The sequence below is a fragment of the Protopterus annectens genome, chromosome 9.part0, assembly GCF_019279795.1.
Source record: "Protopterus annectens isolate FY-2018-M chromosome 9.part0, PAN1.0, whole genome shotgun sequence".
Lineage (NCBI taxonomy): Eukaryota > Metazoa > Chordata > Ceratodontiformes > Protopteridae > Protopterus > Protopterus annectens.
The window spans coordinates 1841330773-1841351633 of record NC_056743.1 but is presented as its reverse complement, the minus strand read 5'-3'; the positions used below and the strand labels follow the sequence as shown (position 1 = coordinate 1841351633).

Below are 20861 nucleotides of genomic sequence, written 5' to 3'. Positions count from 1 at the left end.
AACACTAACGCTTCACTTTGCTCCAGTATATAAAATGTGCAGAAAATACCGCAGAGCTATTCAGGACAAAACACATAGATCTCAACCTTCTATAGAACCCCACCTTTCCCAATGTGGAACAAATGGGAAAAACGTGGAACACTTAACATCTCCAACCAGGAGGCTCGCAGAATGTTTCACTATGTCATTTTTACTGGATTAGTAAATACGAGTCTGTTATTTAACGTGGATTAATCGGTTACAAAATACACAGAAATCTGATATGCCTTTTCAATATGGAGCAGCTTAGCAGTATGTCACCCCGAAGTACATTTGAAAAGACACGCGTATCAGAATGGACTTCATCAATTACCGGAACACTACGTGCTTGATTACTGCACCAATACCCTAAATTAATCCTTAAGTTCTGCTATTTATTAGAACGGGGGAAGGGGCGGGGTAGACGTTAACTGGGCGTTTGCGGTAAATTACCAGCTGCCACGTGAGACAGCCTTTTCCTTTAAAACGTTTTCTGAAGAGTTTTTTTTTTGTTGTTCTGGTTTTCTTTTAGTCTTTGCTAGTCAACAGTTTGCGTAATGGTTTATTTAAGAAGCGTTTGTTCTCTGCTCTGGCTTGCTTCCTTTGTTAAAGGTAAGCCATTTAGAATAAGAGCTATAGAGTATGGGTGTAGCCAAAAAGTATATCTTGCACTAGAGCTTCATGCTTCTCTCAATCACCCACTTATCTTTTAAAATGCATTCTCCTTTCAAAATATTGCCCCTATACCCTTTAGAAAAGGGCACACTATTCTCAACTGGTGCTACTTAATTTTAAAGCTACATTTGGTCGTAGGCGTGAGTGTATGCCTTTCGTAGAAGGTTGGGTGCCGGGCTGGCAACTCGACACCGTAAATTATAAGCGGACAGGTGATCCGCCGTGGCAACCCCTACCCGGGAAAAGCCGAAAGAAGGGTTGTTTTGAGTCCTAAACCTTCTTGGAGGTGTTTAGAAAAACTCTGCTCGTGTGTGTAAATGCGTATGCTTCGCGATATCCTGGCTTTTCCTTGAGGGTAAAAAGGGTCGAAACAAGTAACTTCTGATTAAAAAAAAGTGATTTTTCTCCATGGGAAGCTTTGGTTCGGGAGTTTATGCATTTATGGAGGTGCTTTTTGTTCTAAATTTAGAGGGGGGTTGTAGCGCCTTCGAGCCCACATACCCCCCATATACGTGTGTAATTTAAATGTCTGAGCTTTGGCTCAAAAGTGTTTGCTGGAATAGAAGACTGAAAAAATACAGCGGTTTGTTGCTAATCGGTGGAAGTCATTGTATAAACTTATGAATACGTCTTTGTTCAAGTTGGCTGTTAATGGCACCTCAAGTGTACCTCGTTTGGCGTCTTAAAAAGCTCATGTTCCTCAAAATTCCTCAATGTTGCACATTGAAAGATTCTGTCGCACATTCAGTGTTAGGAATATTTTTAAGTGAAATCCACGCTAAATAGAAATCATTCATTCATTAAAATATTTTCTTTAAGTAAAACCAGCATATTTTAACAGATCCTAGTTAAAGTTGTTAGTAAGACATTCGTATGTGTTCCACATTTTGCCCATTGGTTCCACATTGTGTTCCTCATTTTGGAAATTAAGGTTGAGAGCTATGTTAAATGTGTATCAGTATTAATATTAAAGTGCCCTCTATTTGATCTTTTCATGCTGATTTTCCCCCTTTATTCTGGGTATTAGTTGTTAAGCTGCCTTTCTCCTAAAAAAAAAAACGCCCCCCCCCAACAAAAACCGTTAAAAAGCTGCCTTTACTCATAAAAAAACGCCCCCTCAAACAAAACCGTTAATTGTCGAAGAGCAATTTTTGAGAGGAAGCCTTTACTTGTTCCATATGTTTGTATACCACAGGTGCGGTATTTCTGGAATGAAGACTTGGTACGAATCTGAATACTTAAGGCTATGCTCGTCACGACGGCTAGTTTTTTTAAGCGTATATGTAAAATTGAATTAAACGAAATTCTATGTTTGGTATTAAATTAACTCTTTATATGCAGCTATTTTGGGTACCTGTAGGTTGTGGTCCCCCCCATAATCCACCGTTTAGCACAAATTTGGATAATTTCTAAAATTATGGAAGGCAAAAAATAGGGCTAGATTTTAAATATAGTTCTAAACGTATGAAGTTGCTGGGCACGATGTATGTTAGCACATATTTTCTGAAGGATACGAAATCAAACTCAAATGTATGTCATTATTTAATGAATTCAAATCTGTGCCAGAAACCACAAATATTTATAAAGAATAGGCGAAGAACTGGATGGTCATTAAGTATGTCAGACCCTCGCCTACATATTCATGACTAGTGTGGGATACTTTAAGTGTAATGCGGTTGGGTATAAATGTTACTGTTGGCATTACATTAGTGAATGCTCTTGGCTAATGAGGTAGCTGTTGTCCATTTGTAGTAAATGTTTAGTTTGTACAAAGCGAAAGCTCTGTGTAGTGGAGTCCCGAATAAGATACGTTCGCGTAGTGGAGTCCCTAATAAGATACGTCCGCTAAGTCAATGTACAATGTAATGTAAAGCTGCGAAATGTACAGTAAAAGTATTACTTTATAATTGAGTTGTACAAACTTCCTTTACTGAAGTATGTGACAAACTATCACAATTGGCAGAGGAGAACCAAAACTTTGCCATGTGCCTAGTTTACATTTTGAGGGGTTTTGCCAGTTACTTGACTGACTTCATGTATTTGTTTTATTGAAATTAACGCATTTAAGGGTACCTTTTGGCAATAAAAGGAAAATCTGATTATCGTATTAGCTCTTGGTACTATTAATTTACTTTCACATTTTGTACTTTGCATATACTTGCTCTGTTAGACTAGGGATGACATGGCACCCACTTTTTAATAAGGCATCCCTTCCACAACCATGTTAACTGAAGAAACACTTCTATTTGCAGCCTTTTTGGAGATAATAAACTTAATATCACTAGGTCTGGAATTGCAAAATGTGTGAAGCCAACTAGAATGCAATGTTAAACACTTGGACTCTGGTGCAGGGGTGTAGCTAGGATTTTCAAATTTGTACTGACAGCTCTCAAACTGCTACCCCCCCTCCCCAGCCAAGCTACGGCCATTCTCGTAATTCACGGTTCACTCTTTTAGTGTCGAAGAGGCATTCGCTGTAATGCCTCTTCAGTAATATAATATAAATTCACTCAAACTCTGTTCCTTGAATTGAAAATTAACCTGAAATGTCAGTTCTTTGAAAAATGCAGCATGGTAGTTGGGGTAGAGACTTTATGCTTTTGTTTTCTGTAACTAAGGTACAGGTTTTGAGCTTGAGTAAATTACTAACCACCTGCTACCACTAACTAGGATGTTTCATTCACACACACACCCCTACCTACCTCTTAGTGCAAGAAATATGGACAAAGCCTAAAATAAACAGGGACAGATATTAAATGTTCTCGTGAACTTAGAAAGTTGCTAGAATAACAGGATTTGTGCTAGTATGAATTTTTCTAAAGGACATTAAGTCTGAAGCTCAAACTTCTGTCATTTAGCAATTTCAGCCTTCAATGATTTTCTAGAAAATCACAATTTATGAGGAACAGACAAAAAATATGGGGCAAAAATCTGGACATTCTGAAAAATTTGGACAGTTGAGGTATGCTACCCACCACACACACACCCTCTTACAGCAACAAACTCATAAATAAAACTGAGGCAAAGGCCCAAAAATAAGGACATTTTTTTTAAAATATTGTTCTTAAAAACTTAGAAAGATAATAGAATAGTAGTAGGTCTTGCATCAGTACAAATTTTCTGAAAGGTATGAAATCTGAAACTGAAATGTCTGCATTATTTTCATTTCAATTTGCCACTAATTTGCCAGAAAACTGCAATTTTATGAAAAACGGACCAAAAATGTGATGCAAAAATATAAAATTGCCAGACAATACAGCTGGGAACCTGTCAAAGGAGGGACACCATTTTAATATGGGCACAGTTAACTTAGAGCAGCTGACAAAATTAGAGAATCTACATGCATTTCTGAAATAAAAGTAATGCATAAGTCTGATCATTACAGCTATTTATAAAAGTAAAGTAAACCCTCTATGTTTTCTTCCAAAATTGATATTTTGTGGAGGGATCATTAGGGGAAGAGCAACATTTTGAGCCAAAATCAGGGACAGTTGAGGTTTGGCTATGCCTAATTCTATAAAGCAATTTGCATGTACCTCTCAACCTGTTAATGCAATAAATCTGGACAAGGCCAAATATATTGAGGGAACGTATAAACAGTACTAAAAATTGCTCTTGTATAAACTGGGACAGTTGATAGAACAGGTCTTATTTTAGCATGCATTTTTCTGAAGGTTATAAAGTCTGAAACTAGTGTGTCATTATTTAGTGACTTAATTCCTAAATCATTTGCCAGAAAACCACAAATTGAGGAACAAACCAAAAATAAGAAGCAAAAAATCTATTCATTCTTTGAAAATCTGGACAGTTGGGAGGTATAGTTCAGCTGGGGCTGTCTAAGTTTGCCGCCCTTCCCCCTCACAAAACCATGGTCGAATGGAGCCTCCCCCTGCAGCCATTCCAATGATCCATTACTTTGCTATTTCACTCCATTTACCATAAACACTAATGTGCATACTGATTTACTTCTATGAGGATTTGAACTTCATTTGAAAGTTATTTTGCATTTTACAGCACAGACACTAAGACATCTGCTAAACAAACTTGGCATTAAAACTTCTCTGCCCTTGAAACTCACATTCATTAAAACAACATTAAAACCTGCATTCAAAGAAAAATACATTTTACCCGTGGCAGATAAAAATTAATTCTGGGCTGCTTTTAAATCATAGGTCCCTTGCATATGAAACATACATGTGCTCTTTGATGCACCTTCCTATTGCTTTGAACATTTTTCCAGTAAACAATGAAACAAAACTGCCCAATTCAGAACATTTCCATCATAAAAGTCTAGTCAAACTTCTACAGTCCACCATTATCAGTAAATAATATGCACAATCTCTGAAGTAGTAAAAAAGTCATCTAAATAATTCCACGTTAAATAAATCTAACTAATGAAGAGGTTGCTGCTAGCAATCACCTTTATATTTCATGACCACCGAAAGTGTCTGATGCCCCTGAGGAATAAATTGCCTAAATTACATTAATAAGCTAGTAATATTGCAATAGGAAATGGATGGCAAACTGATAACAGGCTCATAGTTAGTGTCTTAACTTTCAGTACAGCAGCATTCACCCCTTATGGGAGTAGAACCAACAACCTTCTGCATTAAAAGCAAGCACACAACATTTTGTGCTACTAGCAATGTGAGCTGACTTAGCATAATCAGCACTAAACTTCTCTTCCCCTGCAGCTCTCAGTTCCTTGTAAAATCTACGCAATACTCAACTACATCTCAACTTCGCAGCACAAGAAGCTTGGAAAAAGCCAAATTTATTGGGGTGGGTCAAAAGGGCAAAAAACAGGAACACATTAAACATTGCTTGTATAATCTTGGAAAGCTGCTAGAATAAAATGCTGTTACCATCATACATTTTACTGCCAAGGTCACTGTGCAAAATAGTCAGAACAACATACCACTATACCAAATCACCTGCTTTGTGAAAGAGAGGAAGACTGAAACTTAAATGGCTATCATTTAATGAATTCAGTTTTCACCATAGCTGTCAACCTCTTGGCACAAAACACCTGGACAAACCCAGTAATGAGGGAATACAGCCTTCAAACATATTCAGTGAATTCAGTTCTTGCCATAGCTGTCAACCTTAGCACAAAAAAACAGGACAAAGCCAATAACAGGGTATTACAGTCCCAAAAATAAGGACAAATTTCAAATAGTCATAAACTTAAAAAAATTGCTATAAAAAAGGTTGCGTTGGTATATATTTATTGCTAGAATAAAAAGTTGTTTTACTATGTCACAAACACGATGCAGACTCCACACAGAAGGCACCCCAGCCAAGAATCAAACCAGAAAACCTACAGCTGTGAGGCAACAATACTGCCACTGCACCATCAAATATGTAAGGAAGTAAACATTCAGAAACCTGAAGTCTGAAATTTAAATGCCTGTCAATTTGTTAATCAGGACAGTCTGACTTGGAACAAAAAAAAACAATTCTCAGCAGAGGCCCAGGAAAAAATAATGCAGACATGTCTTTGTAACATGGGAGGACACAAAGCAAACCCACACAAACACAGGGAGAAGATACAGACCCCCCCCACCACACACACAAAGAAGGCACCCCAGCCAAGAACCAAACCCAAGAACCTACAGCTGTGAGGCATCAATGCTACATTGCTACCACTGCACCATCAAATTTCAAGCATTGCAATATTTAAAAACCACAGATACATACAGATATTGATCAGATCAAATATGAGGCAAAAATCTGCAAATTTTTTACAAATGGTGGTGGGTAGGGAATTCTGGTCTTTAACACCTGCATACAAGGTACAGGGTTCAAGCCTGAGGTATTCCCTACCACACCACCATGAGTAATCACACCAGTACAACATCCCACCTGGGGCATTTACACACACACACACACACACACACACACACACACACACACACACACACACACACACAGCAGAACGCTACCTCTACCTCCTCAGAAAGCATCACCAACCCTCTGTGCAGTGAGACCTCGGGAATCCTCTCCATGATGTTGAGACCAGCTCGGGAATCAAAAACGTAAGTATTTCAAATGCACGCTACCTCCCACTCAGAAAGCATTTGGAGCTCCACTCCATTCCGACTGGCTGCGTAAAGCGTGCTGACGTCATCTGCAGTAAAGCGCGAAAATAAAGAAAGTTTAAAATGCTACCCCCCTTCTACATAAGTTGTACTGAAATCAGTACAATTCGTATGCCTCCCGACATCCCTGCTCTGGTGAATCTATCTTCCCGGCCTTGCAAGCGTTTGTGATGTTGCTCTGCAGGAAGTTGCTAGTGCACACCTCTTAACTTCTAACGAGATGAATAGAGGTGGTCATTCTAAACACTTTTTTAAAACTTTTTTTTTTTTGAATTTCAAAAAACATTAAAATATAAACAAGGGGAAAATTCAACTGCAGATCGGCATTGTGAAGTACAGAAAATATATAAACTCTACACACCTATTTATACACTGTGTATATGTGACGCCCCTGCACTGGCCTAGAAATCAAGGAGCCTCAATCCTCACCACTGGCAATAGTGTAGAATGTACACACTGGAGGATGACACGTTCACACAGTAAAGTGCAATTTTCCATTAAGAATGCAGAGATCCGTCAGTCTGGGGCTGGCTTCTCCAGATCTATAGTAAGACTCCCCACTGGCACAGCTATAAAATTAAGATCTCAGCTGAGCAGCCAGGCTAAGACCTCCATTGCCCTCTGTCCAACCAGTGCTTAGTGTCCCTGCCCAAGTAGCTGACACAGCTGGGAAACGCAGGTTTACTGGCTATGTCCCTTCTGTCCAGACTATAAAGTAGTTTTCACTGCTACCAGCCAATTCTTTATCAGCTACTTAAAAACCTTTATATATAGCTTACCTAACTGCTCTTGTGAGCCATTTTAAGCCTAGCCAATTATCCCTTGTGAGACTCTAACCCTGCACCTTGTGTTTGTAAGGCAAACACCTTAACCATTAGGCCACCCTCCCTTAAGGGTGTTCATTCCTACTGTGTAACAATATTCATCCAAATGGTAGTTTGACCAAGAGCAAGGCTGTTTAGGAGTGGGTCTGTACAGTGTCACCAAATATGCAAGTACTCTTAAGAGCTTAAGTATGCCTCACAGAAATCTGCTACAAAGGTTTAAATATATTTAATAATAAAAGAACAAGACAACTCTGTAATCACAGGAAATATTTAAAACATTGCAGGCCCATCTCAAAGAAAACATCCAAGCTATACTTTACTAAATTCCTATCTGAACCTAAGTTATTGTGCCCTAAAAACATACAGCAAGGCAAGTGCAGAAGGTGATGAGTGGATGTTCTTGTTAGGTCAAAGGCGAAATACAACCCCCCCCCCCCCAAGAGTTCTTAAATTAATATCAAATATTACTGCTGGGTTAGCTTGGATGGCTTCATTTTTTGTCACCTGACTTTAGTTCCCAAGCTAAACCCCAATTTCAAAGTACAAGCATTTTTAGCATCTCCCTGTGAAATGCATATCTCTGTTTGCAGATCCTGGAAGTCATAAAACAATAAAATACTTCTATAGCTCAAACCTAGTAATTACTTATCTTTCAAGACAATACAGAAAACTTCCAACTATAGACATTGTCTGCTACTGCACTGAAACTGAAAGATAACTTTATAGCACAATCATAAAACAATTTAATCTGTACTTACTTTCTTGATGTAATATGACTTTTATAGCACAACTGTAAAAGTTTAATTTTGACTTATTTTTTTGTTTTCCATTAAACATGTAAACAGTTACAAATAGTGCAGGTACATTTCTGTTCTATTCCAATAGAGCATGCTGTTGCATTTTAGCTCAGTAGTTTACACATACTTGTATAAATCATTATCAATAGTCACAAATTGACAGCATTATTTACAAAATCCTATATAGCTGGGCTGGCAGTATTTCCATTTGTCACGATATGTATGTTTGTGTGTAAAATGTGTATCTCGCTCATTCCCTATAAATATATATACTTACACACACTCTCTGATTGTAGTTGCATACTGGTTCACTGTTCCCCCACTGTGCCTGTCTGTATATAAAATGGACAGCATTTTTACCAGACTTCATTCTGAGGTAGCTAACGAGCATATCCTGGCTTAATCTAACAGCGTGTGACTTGAGCAAAGCACTCTCCCCCTGATAAAAGCATATCTGAACTAGAGTTCAAAGATATTGTCACATGGTTGCATCATCAAGTTATAGAACCAGTTTCTTTCCATATCGACAAGGCATACCTCATAAAGCACCCATTATGGACAAAAGGCCCCAAATCAGGGATAGTTTAAATACTGCTTTTATAAACTTGGAAAGCTGCTAGATTAACAGGTTTTTGCATTAATCTGCATTTTCATAAGGAAATTAAGTTTGGCAAAAGGTCTGTTGGGTGTCTTCAGTCCTCAATGAGTTGGCAAGAAATAATTGTAACAAGATAATTTAGTACAATTATGAATAGTTTGCAAAATTATGGGCAACTCTGATACTTTTACTTGTGTAGTTGTGTTTTTCGGCTTTTCCCGGTTAGGGGTTGCCACAGCGGAACTCCGGTCTGCTAATGATTGGCAGTATATATATTTTTGTGCAGAGTTGCCGGCCCTGACGCACAAACTTCAACGAAGGTACGCCCATTCACGCATGTCTACATACAAGACGCTCTAGCTGAGAATCAAACAGGACAACGTCTTACTGTGAGGTGACAACGCTACCACGGCTGTAGTAGGCAAGTTAGTAAACAAGATAATGAAAACAGAAGCTGATTTGTGCTGACTAATGTGTTCACAGTATTCTGTGGGCAGTTTGACAAACAAGGGTGAATAGAATAAAGCAATACAGTATACCATGACAGCAAAAGCTGAGATGGAAATCTTATCCTTTTTTAGATCCTTGAGCAAAGAACTCTTGTTCAGGCATATACTATGTATTTCACAGGATACTTTTGTACAGTGAGGTGTGGTAGAACACAAAATCTGGAAAAAAATGGGTACATGTCTGCACCACCCTTTAAGAGAACCTTTTTAATGTCTTAAATATTTAAGGCTGGAGTTTCAAGTATTTTTTTTATTTAGCAGTGAAAGTGCATAATGTCCAAATACACCCACTAATCTGGGTTTGGGGCAGAGGCTTCACTTGTGTGACAAGTGGCTGTATTCTGCGGTATAATTTAAAAAATCTGGCAGCATCCTGGTCATACATAACATGTCCACATTTAAAAATGGCAAGTACACATTTGGCTTTCTTTTGTCTTCAAAACGAAAGACATTTTACCAATTTTCTGAAAAATGGGCAAAATGCAAATCTGCTTCCTACATTCTGCACCTGCTTCCCCCCACATATATCATGAAAGTTTAAAATCCAGTTTACCAAAATGGAAAATCTGATAAATGGAAACTATTTGGGGGGGGGAGTGAAGTATTAAGGAATGCCATGACCTATGTTTTCAGCAATTAAGCAGCAACATATTTAATGCAGACCCCACTACATATTTGGAATATGCAGTTTGCTGTGTGATAGTTTTGCACTGTAATTATGAACATATTTCCTGCATTAGAACCCCCCCCCCCCAAAATAAAGTTACAAGTTTGAACAAGCTCAATGCATTTTGCTACAGTTACAAAGTTATGATCAAGCAACTGCACTTGTGGCTGTTTAAATGAATACTCCTTGTGCCCTAGGCAGCTGCTTCCTGCATGTTGCTGACCAGTTTGATGCATGGCTTGATGGTCAGAATTTGAGGAACACTTTATTCCACAGGCATAAGTCTTAGAGGTATGAAGTTGTTTTCCAGCACAGTTTCTTTTGCTCAGTTCACTAGGGAAGGGTACAACAGGCAAAGGGCTTTCGATAATGAGAGTTCCTTTAATGCTCTGTAGGTCAGGCAGATATCTCCTCTTATAAATTGGCAATAAGAGCCTGGCATTAAGAAATGTCTTAATGCTTCTCTGTTTTCCATGTGAATAAACTTTTTCCTTCCCCAATTGTAACTGTAGGAATGTAAGTAGCTTGCTTTTTTTTTTGTAGGTGCACTAGTCTAAAGATCCTTTTTGGCAAAAATCCAGGCCACTGTAGTGCAAAAAGCCTCAAATCAAGTGCAGGTTAGCAAAGATACTTCACAAGGTATAATATATAAAACCAGGTATAATATATAAAACAGTTATACTAAAACAGCAGGTGCTAATAACTTTGGTACAAGGGGAGCATGGAACAAATTGCTTGTAAGTTGAAGTAAACTTCTAGTTACAGATCATGGTACAGAATTTTAAGTGGTCTAGAAGAAATGTGTACAGCCAGAAGAAAATTTACCTCCTTTTCATGGCCTTCCTCCTCACATAGGATGAGGTAGGCAATGCTATTGGTGTTCAAGAAGGTGGAATCTATATAGAATCAAATAAAAGTTTGGTCTACAAGGATGCCAAAGGTCTTTTACTGTTTTTTCAACCAACTTCTAGTTCCAAATCAGTGAAAGTTGTAGAGGTTGACAAAATGCTGCAGTTTTTTGACTTTGAAGGTAGTCATTCCTAGTGTTTGGTATATTTTATGTGCCAGATTGAGTCCATTTTGGAGTCTGAAAACAATGCCAAAAAGTGGCTCCAGGACAAGAGCCTTGACTGGTTCCATGGGGGAGTATGAGAGGGTGGGAGGCTAAGTTCTGTTTTCTTCCATATGGCTATACAGATGCATGTTAATTTCTTTTGAACCATGTGATTATATAGGATTCTGTCATGAGGCATAGTGACAAAAGGTAAACTACATGGCTAGATTAAAAAAATATCCTAAGGTATTAGTCTGTCAAACTGAAGATGAGCATTAAAGATGTACATTGACAAAATTAATGCTTGGTTAAATGATTATTTCTTGTACCCGTGTTTTCTGCAATACTTGCACAACCACTTATGAGGCTGATAGAGCTGTAATTGAGGTTTGTGGAAGGGCCTCCGTTGTGGATTGGTCTGACAGATATTGGAAACCTAGACAGTTTTTTAATGCTCTGTGGGTGCAAGAGTACTGGATTATAGCACACTAGTTTTATTTTAAGTGACTGTGGACACTTACTATTGTTACTCCTCTGTACTTGAATGAAGCTATGTTTTTGATTTTAGTTGACTAGTTTTGAGGATGTGAAGGCTTTGCACTTTAAATTTACCAGCTTTGTAAGTCTACTCTGAAGTAATCAAACTGTTTTTGGATTACAATTTCCTATTAATGTTTTAACTGCTTGTATCTTACTATCCATATAATAGAAATTCCAGTTTCTCACTTTGTATTATCTTTAGTCTCTTTCCACATCCTTAGCTGCCACACCAGAATCACTTTTAATCCATACTCCTAACTACATTTTAATGTCCCCATAAATCTGGATATTGCTGAACCAGTTTGTGTGTGGGGTCATAATCTGGATATTGCTGAACCAGTTTGTGTGTGGGGTCATAATTTGCAACCATTGCCTTTGTTTTAGCTTCATTCATTTTGTATTCCAAAATATATATGAAACTTTCAATCTCAAAATATTCCACATCGCTGAAATTTCCTTTTATGGTTTTATCAAGTATAAAATCTGCAAACTGAGCAAGCTTTTCTTGACTCAAATTCGAGGATATAATTGGTATGGTCTCTTGTTTTCTTTGCCAATGTTTGCACTATATTTAGAACCAAAGGGGAAAGAGGGCACTCATGCCTGGTTCCTCTGCTCAAACAGAAATTCAGAGGTACCCACCTTAATTTTCACCTCTGATCCTTCTCCCTCTTAATCAACCTTATGGAATGCAAATGCTTCCATTGCCCTGCTCATTAACTCCCAGCTTACTGTCAAATATTTTCTGTGCATCAAGACCCACCAACACTGGTTATTTTCTTGTATTCAGCTTCCTTGCAGATAATCTGTGTTCTGTCAAATTGCATTAATCCATGTCTATCAGTTTTGGCATTGGCTTTGCCATTCTTTTAGCCATTAGACACCACACTTCCTAATTGTGGTTTAGGATTTAAATGGGCCTGTATGAAGCTGGATCTGATGGGCCTTTACCATCTACGTATTATAGCCACCATCACTTTCCAGGATGTTGGTGATTCTCCTCCATAAAATTCTGTTAAAACCTTCCAGATCTTTGTTTTCCCTCCTAGTTTCCAAACTTTCACTGGAATACAATCTCTATTCCTCGGAATTTTCCTGTTTGGTTATACATCATTTTTATCTTCTCCTCCTATCTTTGAGCCTCATCTACCTCTAACTTTGGTATATTTAATTCTTCCCTAAATATTTCCATTTATACCTTTTCTTGGTCTCCATATTTCTCTGTTGTATACAGACTTTCATAAAATTTCCAAAATATTTCTAGTACCTCTACATGATGTTTTATCTTAAGTTCCCTAAGCTTGGTGACAACTTTCTCTCTAGAGTTGTGCTTAGTGTTTGTGCTCTGGCATTATCAAAACAGTTGCTTAGAAATCTTGCTAAACTTATGCATATTATCAAGGTAGTCCTTTATTTTCTGCTTGGCATTTTGCAATTGCTCCTGTTTTGTTCTGTGAGTTCCCCTATTCTGCAATAATTTAACATTTGCCAGTCCCTCAATTCTTGTTGCTTCTTAGCAATCTTTTTATTTCCACCCTATTTATAAACCCATTTTAATTTCATCATAAGTTAGTACTAGGCTAACTGCCCTTGTGGGCCATTTGAGCCCAGCCAATTACCCCATGTGTGAATCAAACCCTGCACCTCGTGTTTGCAAAGCAAACACCTTAACCATATGCCAAGCTCCCACCCTCCCACTCCCTAGCTATATTTTCATTAGAAATTTGTCTTTAATAACTCCTGAATAATTGTACTACCTATTACTTAAATGCTTTTCAACAGAGATGGGAAAGTGCCAGTGTCTTTTTTTTTTTTTTTACCATCATGTGTTTTTAGTTATTGGCATGTGATCTGCAATAAAACTTTCAATTACATGCATGTGTTCTGTGAAATAGAAGTTCTGTCTAGCCTAGGTTAGTTTTTGTATCTTGGGGAATGTCCATTCATTCCAAACTCCTACTGGATTCACATCTTCCATGCCAAATATTTTCATAAATTTCTTTCAGAACTCTACCCTCCTTTTAGTTTCCCATCTGGGTCCCCAGGCGCATCTTCCTGCAGCAAATTAAATTTCAGTCCCCACCTATAAGTAATATTCCCTACTGAAAACTGATTATTTTTCCCAGAAATTTCATGAGCTCCATTGCAGCAGTTTTAGATGGAATACAAATGCATGCCAGTGTAATCCTCCTCCTTTGCCAGTAGGCTCTATCTACTACATGTCCACCATTATTTTTTAATCTAATGTTACTATTGGGGATCCTTTTGCAATTTATAAGTACTCCTTTTTTTTTTTCTCCTAGGTATTCTGCTGAATAACTGTCCTGCATGCAAACTTTTCAGATTCACATGTTCAGATTTTTCAAATGTCTCCTGTAGCATAGCTATTTGCACTCTGTTGAAATGTTGTTCCCACCTTTTTATTTGTAACCACTTTAAATATCTAGTTCATGCTTTTGTGTTGCAAGCACACACTGACAGGTTGACCTTTTACAGTTTCTTGTCATATCCATTGTGTTGCATGCACGCAGTTTGGCAGGTTGACCTTTTATACAGTGTCACATCTTACAAAACTTTTTTTTCTTTGGGGGCTTTCAATTACAAGAAATACACCCCAAAAACCTATAACTTAATGTTAATATGCACAACTATATACATCTTCCTATTAGGAGGATAAAACTTCAATATTTGAACAATTGTCCCCAACTGACAGCGTCGCAGTCTGGCGTGGATTGACCTAAAATGAAGGTTATTTCTGTTAGACACATGGTACAGCTTGTGTAGTGCTATCTGGTTTTGTCTTATCTTTATTGCTCTCCCAGAATGAGTACTTGAATGCCTTCAGAAAAAAATTATCTAGCAATTGAAAGCCATCTTGTCCTGATGTTTCACAAATTAATGCTTTATACTCCTAAATGTGTCATTTTTGGAGTTTGATTTATCTCCATCTTCTAAATCCAGTCTCAACTTCCTTCCCAATGTACTCCCAGTTCTACTAGTCTACTCTTGTGCTTTTTTCGGTTTCTCAAGCATTTTCAGTTTAAACACTGGAGGAGGTTTCACAGACTGTCTCTGGCCTTTAACAGCAGAACAAGGAAAATCTCCTGTTTCACAGCTCACTTTTTGAAACTTTGTATTTTCTCCTTGACATGTTCATCAAAATGATTGTCCTTCCAGGAAAGAATATTCTTAAAAAAAACTGGCGACAGCAGTTAAACTCATGGCTGCTTCTCCACATTCTCTGATTAGTGGAGTAAATTTACTCTTCTGCCTGGTGTACAGTGAGTAATTACTGTCCACAAGCTTTCTACTGTACTCCCACTTTTAGTACTTTGTCATTCTGCCACAGTTTTGTCCAGAACAACCCCCTTTTTGGTAGGATTGCATCTTTACCAATTAAAGGTCTAGGTTGCTTTCTCATGGCCAGGCTTGGAGCATACACAAGATATGCCCTTTCAATTAACTCTGCTGTGGAATACTGGTCCATTTGCTTATTTGTACTCAAATCTGTTTCTTCTAGCTTCTTCCTCTGTTTGTTGAAGCATCTTTGTTTGTTGAAGCATCTTTCTTGATCAGTCTCTGGATATGTTTTTTTAAAGCTTCCATTTTTATCCAGCCTTTTGTTTAAGTACTCCCATCAGTGTCTTGTTTGTTTTTGATCAGCTCTAAGTACTTTTCCTGTATTTTACTGGAAGTCATCTTATACCAAATCTGGAGCTTGCACTACTTTTTGCTGAACAGGTGCAGAATTATTCAGTCTTTTTCTCTCCTCACCTGTGGTTGATTTTTTTTTTAGGTTCATAAGTAGGTACTAGGCTATCTGCCCAAAGGCATTTACAAGCCTAGCCAGAATGGGTTGGCTTTTGCTGTCCCCTTAGATTAGTTCCCTGTGCCTCTGTCCAGCAGAGCCACTGAAGTGATCCCAGAGGTAAACTTTTTTCCCATCCACTCTTCAAGATTTCTTTTGAAGAGTGTTAGCGAGGAGCTCTGCCTAATGGGATCTTGTTCCAAAGCATGGGAAGCCTCGGACAGGAATCTATCCCTCCAGTATGTCCTATTGTGGTGATATTTAGATCCCTAGAGCGTGTAACTTGCAGGGATAAGGTTTTCTTTAGGTGGAGCATGTCCATCAATTCTGGGTTGGACATGGTCTTGTATGTCAGGCAGAGTTCACCTCTGAGTAGGTGGTATGCAACTGAGTACAGCTGTAATTTCTTCAGTCGTGCTGCATAGGGCATCTGTTTGAGACCACTGATCCTCTTGGTGAGGTACTTCTGTGGTCTTTCCAGCTATTGCAGGTGTCTTGCAAGGTACATCCCAAATGGGGCGTTTTACTCCATGATGGGTCTGATGAGTAGAGGGGCACAATGACCTCTTAATCTGGATTTGAACTCTTTTGTGATTAGATGGGCCACAGAATGATTTTCTAACCACTTTGGCAATGTGATTATCTACTTGGGTCCCCAGATCCCTTATTACGGGGACTACCACCTATGTGGTAGTTTGTGGGTACTTTTTTCCCCAAAGGGGATGACTATGCACTTTTTGGCATTTAGCTTGAGGCCATGATTTTGATGCCAGGTATCCGTCTCGGTGAGACCCTTTTGGAGGATGTCTGTCAGCCGGAGAGTCATTTATAGCCCTTAGTTTGCAGTCATCTGCGAACTTGGTCAGCCATAGTCCTCCTGTGCTTGCTTGTACCTCTGAGAAGTATATGCCAAACAGGAGGTGTCCTAGGACTGAGCCCTGGGGAACTCCACTTGTAACAGATTTAGTCGGACCTAGCTCCCGCAGCTCTCACCATGTGGGTCTGTCCGTGAGCCAATTGGCAACCCATCTTGTGACGTAGGGGTCTATGTTCAGGCTGGTGAGCTTGTCTAAAATACCAGAATGGGGAATGGTGTCAAAGGCCTTTGAGAGGTCTAGGTAGGCTGTGTACCACCTTTCCCTCATCTATAGCCTTGGTAACTGTCTCAAAGGTTTAGGAGGCATAATCTGCCCTTAAAGCCGAACTGGGTAGGGTCCAGTGTTTGGAGGTTCCCAATATCTGTTAATGAGTTCCATGATGATGCGCTCCATAGCCTTGCAGACCAAGCTAGTCAATCTTATAGGGTGATAGTTCCTGGGGTCTGTTGTGGCTTCACCTTTGTGGAGCGGAATAACTACTGCTGTGCACCACTCTATGGGTATGTAGCCTATGGAGAGGTTGAGTTTTGAACAGTGTGTTTAGGTTGAGGGGTTAGTTTGTCTTTGTGCTTGTGTAGGATGCAGCCTGGGACACCGCCCAGTCCCATTGATGCTGTGTTTTTGGCTTTGGAGGGGGGCTGTTTTTAACCAGAGTGTCTGACTTCAGGGACTCTACATTCTTCTGGTATGGTTATGGACCCTCTTGGGGGTGAGAGGGGGGGTGAAGTTTGCACTGAATCTGCCAGGATGTTTGCAATATTGGTCAGTTCAGTGTTGTGCCATTCTGCACTAACTTCGAGCAGATCTGAGCATTGCCACTTAGATTCTTGACACAGCTAAAGAATGCGTTGTGGTGATCTTTGGAGTCCTTGGCAATTTTTCTTTCAAAGCTCGCCTTGAATGATTTTGAGAGATCGTAGTTTCGTGCTGAATACTGATCAGGGATGTCTCCCTTCTTGGGATTTTACTCTTTTTCTGTACTAGTTTCCTTCTCCTATTTTACAGCTTGTTTATGGCAGGAGTCTACCAGACTGGTTTCTTTTTCTTGGAGGAGTGAGTCTGTTTTACTTGGGATGGCATGATCCATGCATTCTCGTAGGTGCTCATAGAATACATTAGTAAAGAATTTTGCAGCTTGGACAGTGTTATCCTTCAGCATGGGGGCTTTGAAACTTTCCACCTCTGTCTTAAGTAATGTGAAGTTTGCTTTTGAAAAGTTTTTCACTGTGGTTTTCTTGTCCTGGGGTGGTGGAATGTGGACATCCAAAGTGATTTGTTTATGGTCAGATCTAACCAGCGAGGGGTTGACCTCCAGTGTGGAACGCTGGTCACCCATGTTGGTGATGACCAGTTCCAATATGTTGTCACCTCTGGTGGGAGTGTTGACTAGTTGAACCAGGGCATTTGAGTTTATAAATTCTAGGAAATGTTGGGCAAGGGAATTTTAGTACTGGAGTAGTTCTCCCAGTTAATAATTGAAATTGCCCAATATTAGGTTGTTGAAATTGAAATTTTTTCTTTATACTGTGGTATCATTCTTGGTGAGGGTAGGATGCTACTTGGGGTCAGGGTCATACCGGCCTGGGGTACGTGATCAGAGAGCTCTTCCATGTCTCTTTTTTTTCATGTAGTCCAGAGAGGTACAGCTCAGGTCATTCACACCAACCTGGACAATGAGTCATTTGTACTTTTCTGCAGTGACCTGAGTGCTTGTGTTATGTGGCGGATCCTGGCACCTGACAGGCAGCTAACCGTAACCTTCTCCTTATTCAGCCTAGTGAGTGGGACGTCAGTGTGCCTGACTAGTCGCCTATTACTAGTATGTTGGGTGTTATTTTGCCTTAAGGGCTGTGATTGCATGGCACACTGATTTTTGTGAAGTATGTGTTTCATGGTTTGTGGGGTGGAAGTTGCTTGGATGTTTGGTTTGGAGGTCTCTGGTTTTGCAGATTTTTATTTAGAGCCTCAGAGTATGTTTTCATGTATTTGTGTGCTTTCTTTCCAGTGCTGCATTAATGGGTTTGTGAGACTGGTGGTGTGATGCAAGTATTTCCCTTCTCTTGACTGATCCCATCTTGAGTTGAGAGAGGTTAGCTTCCAGTTTGGCTGTATAATTGTATCTCTCGCATGTATTAGTGTTTGGTAGGAGGAGGGGGTTGTCTATGTACATGAGACAGTTGTAACATTGCCTCAAAATGCCCAGATTCACCAGTTGGACTGGAGAGTACACCTGAAACTGCCCTTTGGACATGCCTGGATAGGTACAATGAACTGTTTTACTGGATGGCTGTTAAGGTTGAATAGAGAGCCTTATCCTTCTGTACAGGAGGGTCTAGTGCTAGGGTTTATAAGTGCTTGCTATAAGTTTTGAGTAAGTGCCAGGCTGAGAAATGAGTGGCTTAAGTTGAAAGTTTGTCTAGTTCCAAGGGAAAAATTGAAGAGGAGACTTTGTGGAGCCGGGAATAGTTTTACCCTAGCTACCCGGTGTGTAAAACCGGGCAAATACGGTATTTTATAGCAGGGAAGTGAAAGAGAAATTAGCCCAAAATGGCCAATAAACTACTAATTTCTGGCCTGAAACCACTCCTCCATGGGGCTGCTCAAAGCTCCCCCTCTCTTACAGGTGAACAGAGAACTTCCTTCTATCCAAGTAAGGTATGGGCAAACACAGATTTGTAACACAGCCCTGAATTTAGCACTAACCTAAAAATTGGACTATACTAGCTTAGAAAGGCGGGAAACCAGCATATATAATATATATTCTAGTAAAAAAAGCAGATGCACTCAAAACACTTTAAATGCACAGAAAAGGATACTTATTGTTATATATCGCAGATCAGAATTGTTTTCAATGCCACTAGTAATAAAGTAGGAAGATTTACAAATACAGTAAAAGCAGATGAATTGTGTGTCTGTCTGTGTGTCTGTCTGTGTGTCTGTCTGTGTGTCTGTCTGTGTGTCTGTCTGTGTGTCTGTCTGTGTGTCTGTCTGTGTGTCTGTCTGTGTGTCTGTCTGTGTGTCTGTCTGTGTGTCTGTCTGTGTGTCTGTCTGTGTGTCTGTCTGTGTGTCTGTCTGTGTGTCTGTCTGTGTGTCTGTCTGTGTGTCTGTCTGTGTGTCTGTCTGTGTGTCTGTCTGTGTGTCTGTCTGTGTGTCTGTCTGTGTGTCTGTCTGTGTGTCTGTCTGTGTGTCTGTCTGTGTGTCTGTCTGTGTGTCTGTCTGTGTGTCTGTCTGTGTGTCTGTCTGTGTGTCTGTCTGTGTGTCTGTCTGTGTGTCTGTCTGTGTGTCTGTCTGTGTGTCTGTCTGTGTGTCTGTCTGTGTGTCTGTCTGTGTGTGTCTGTCTGTGTGTGTCTGTCTGTGTGTGTCTGTCTGTGTGTGTCTGTCTGTGTGTGTCTGTCTGTGTGTGTCTGTCTGTGTGTGTCTGTCTGTGTGTGTCTGTCTGTGTGTGTCTGTCTGTGTGTGTCTGTCTGTGTGTGTCTGTCTGTGTGTGTCTGTCTGTGTGTGTCTGTCTGTGTGTGTCTGTCTGTGTGTGTCTGTCTGTCTGTCTGTGTCTGTCTGTGTCTGTCTGTGTGTGTCTGTCTGTGTGTGTCTGTCTGTGTGTCTGTCTGTCTGTGTGTGTGTCTGTCTGTCTGTGTGTGTGTCTGTCTGTCTGTCTGTGTGTGTCTGTCTGTCTGTCTGTGTGTGTCTGTCTGTCTGTGTGTGTCTGTCTGTGTGTGTCTGTCTGTCTGTGTCACCAATTTCAGAAAGAAACGGTTCAAATAAGCAGGCACAATAAGCTGGTGACCAGATATTCCCAGCTCAGAAGGGCAGAATCCAGCCTCTCCGACCACATCTTAATGTAGAAATAACTGGCCTGAAGCCCAAGTACTTAAGCCAGAACTATCTACCAACCAGTTTGCCCCAAGGTCACCAAATTAGCACTTGCTCGTAAGTTTGATCTTACTCCCTGAAACTTTCTTCTTCCTTGTCCTAGCCTGATGCTTCTGATATGGACGTCTGCAGCAGTTTCAGTTATTTTACTACTACTTTTCATAACACTGACTCTTGGGTTAGAGCATAATCTTGCATCCAGCTTTCAGGCTGTCTGAAATAAGCATGTGTGTAGAGAGCAACTGCTCCATAAGCAAAGGAAACAGGTTCAGTCTTGTCCTGCTTGGATTTTGCCAGGTTGTCTTTATGCTCCACACCTATTCCATTCAATGCAGTTAGGACTTGTATTGTGGAATGAAGCCTTTTCTGATCCACTACATAGAGGTGAGTCTTCAGATGGAACTAGGACTTGTATTGTGGAATGAAGCCTTTTCTGATCTACTACATAGAGGTGAGTCTTCAGATGGAACTAGATCCATTGCTTAGTTTTATCTCCCATCTCTCCCAGTGCGCATAGTCTGT

General features: G+C 39.7%; 1 protein-coding gene across 1 annotated transcript in view; it reads left to right on the top strand.

Moving 5' to 3' along the window:
* The first annotated feature begins 505 nt into the window (after positions 1 to 505).
* The window catches only part of LOC122810799 (high choriolytic enzyme 2-like), a 171744-nt gene continuing 151388 nt past the window's right edge, over positions 506 to 20861 (top strand). The window contains exon 1 of the mRNA XM_044082360.1: positions 506 to 630. Coding sequence (XP_043938295.1) covers positions 576 to 630 — 55 coding nt within the window. The 5' untranslated portion in view covers positions 506 to 575. The remainder of the gene's footprint in view (positions 631 to 20861) is intronic.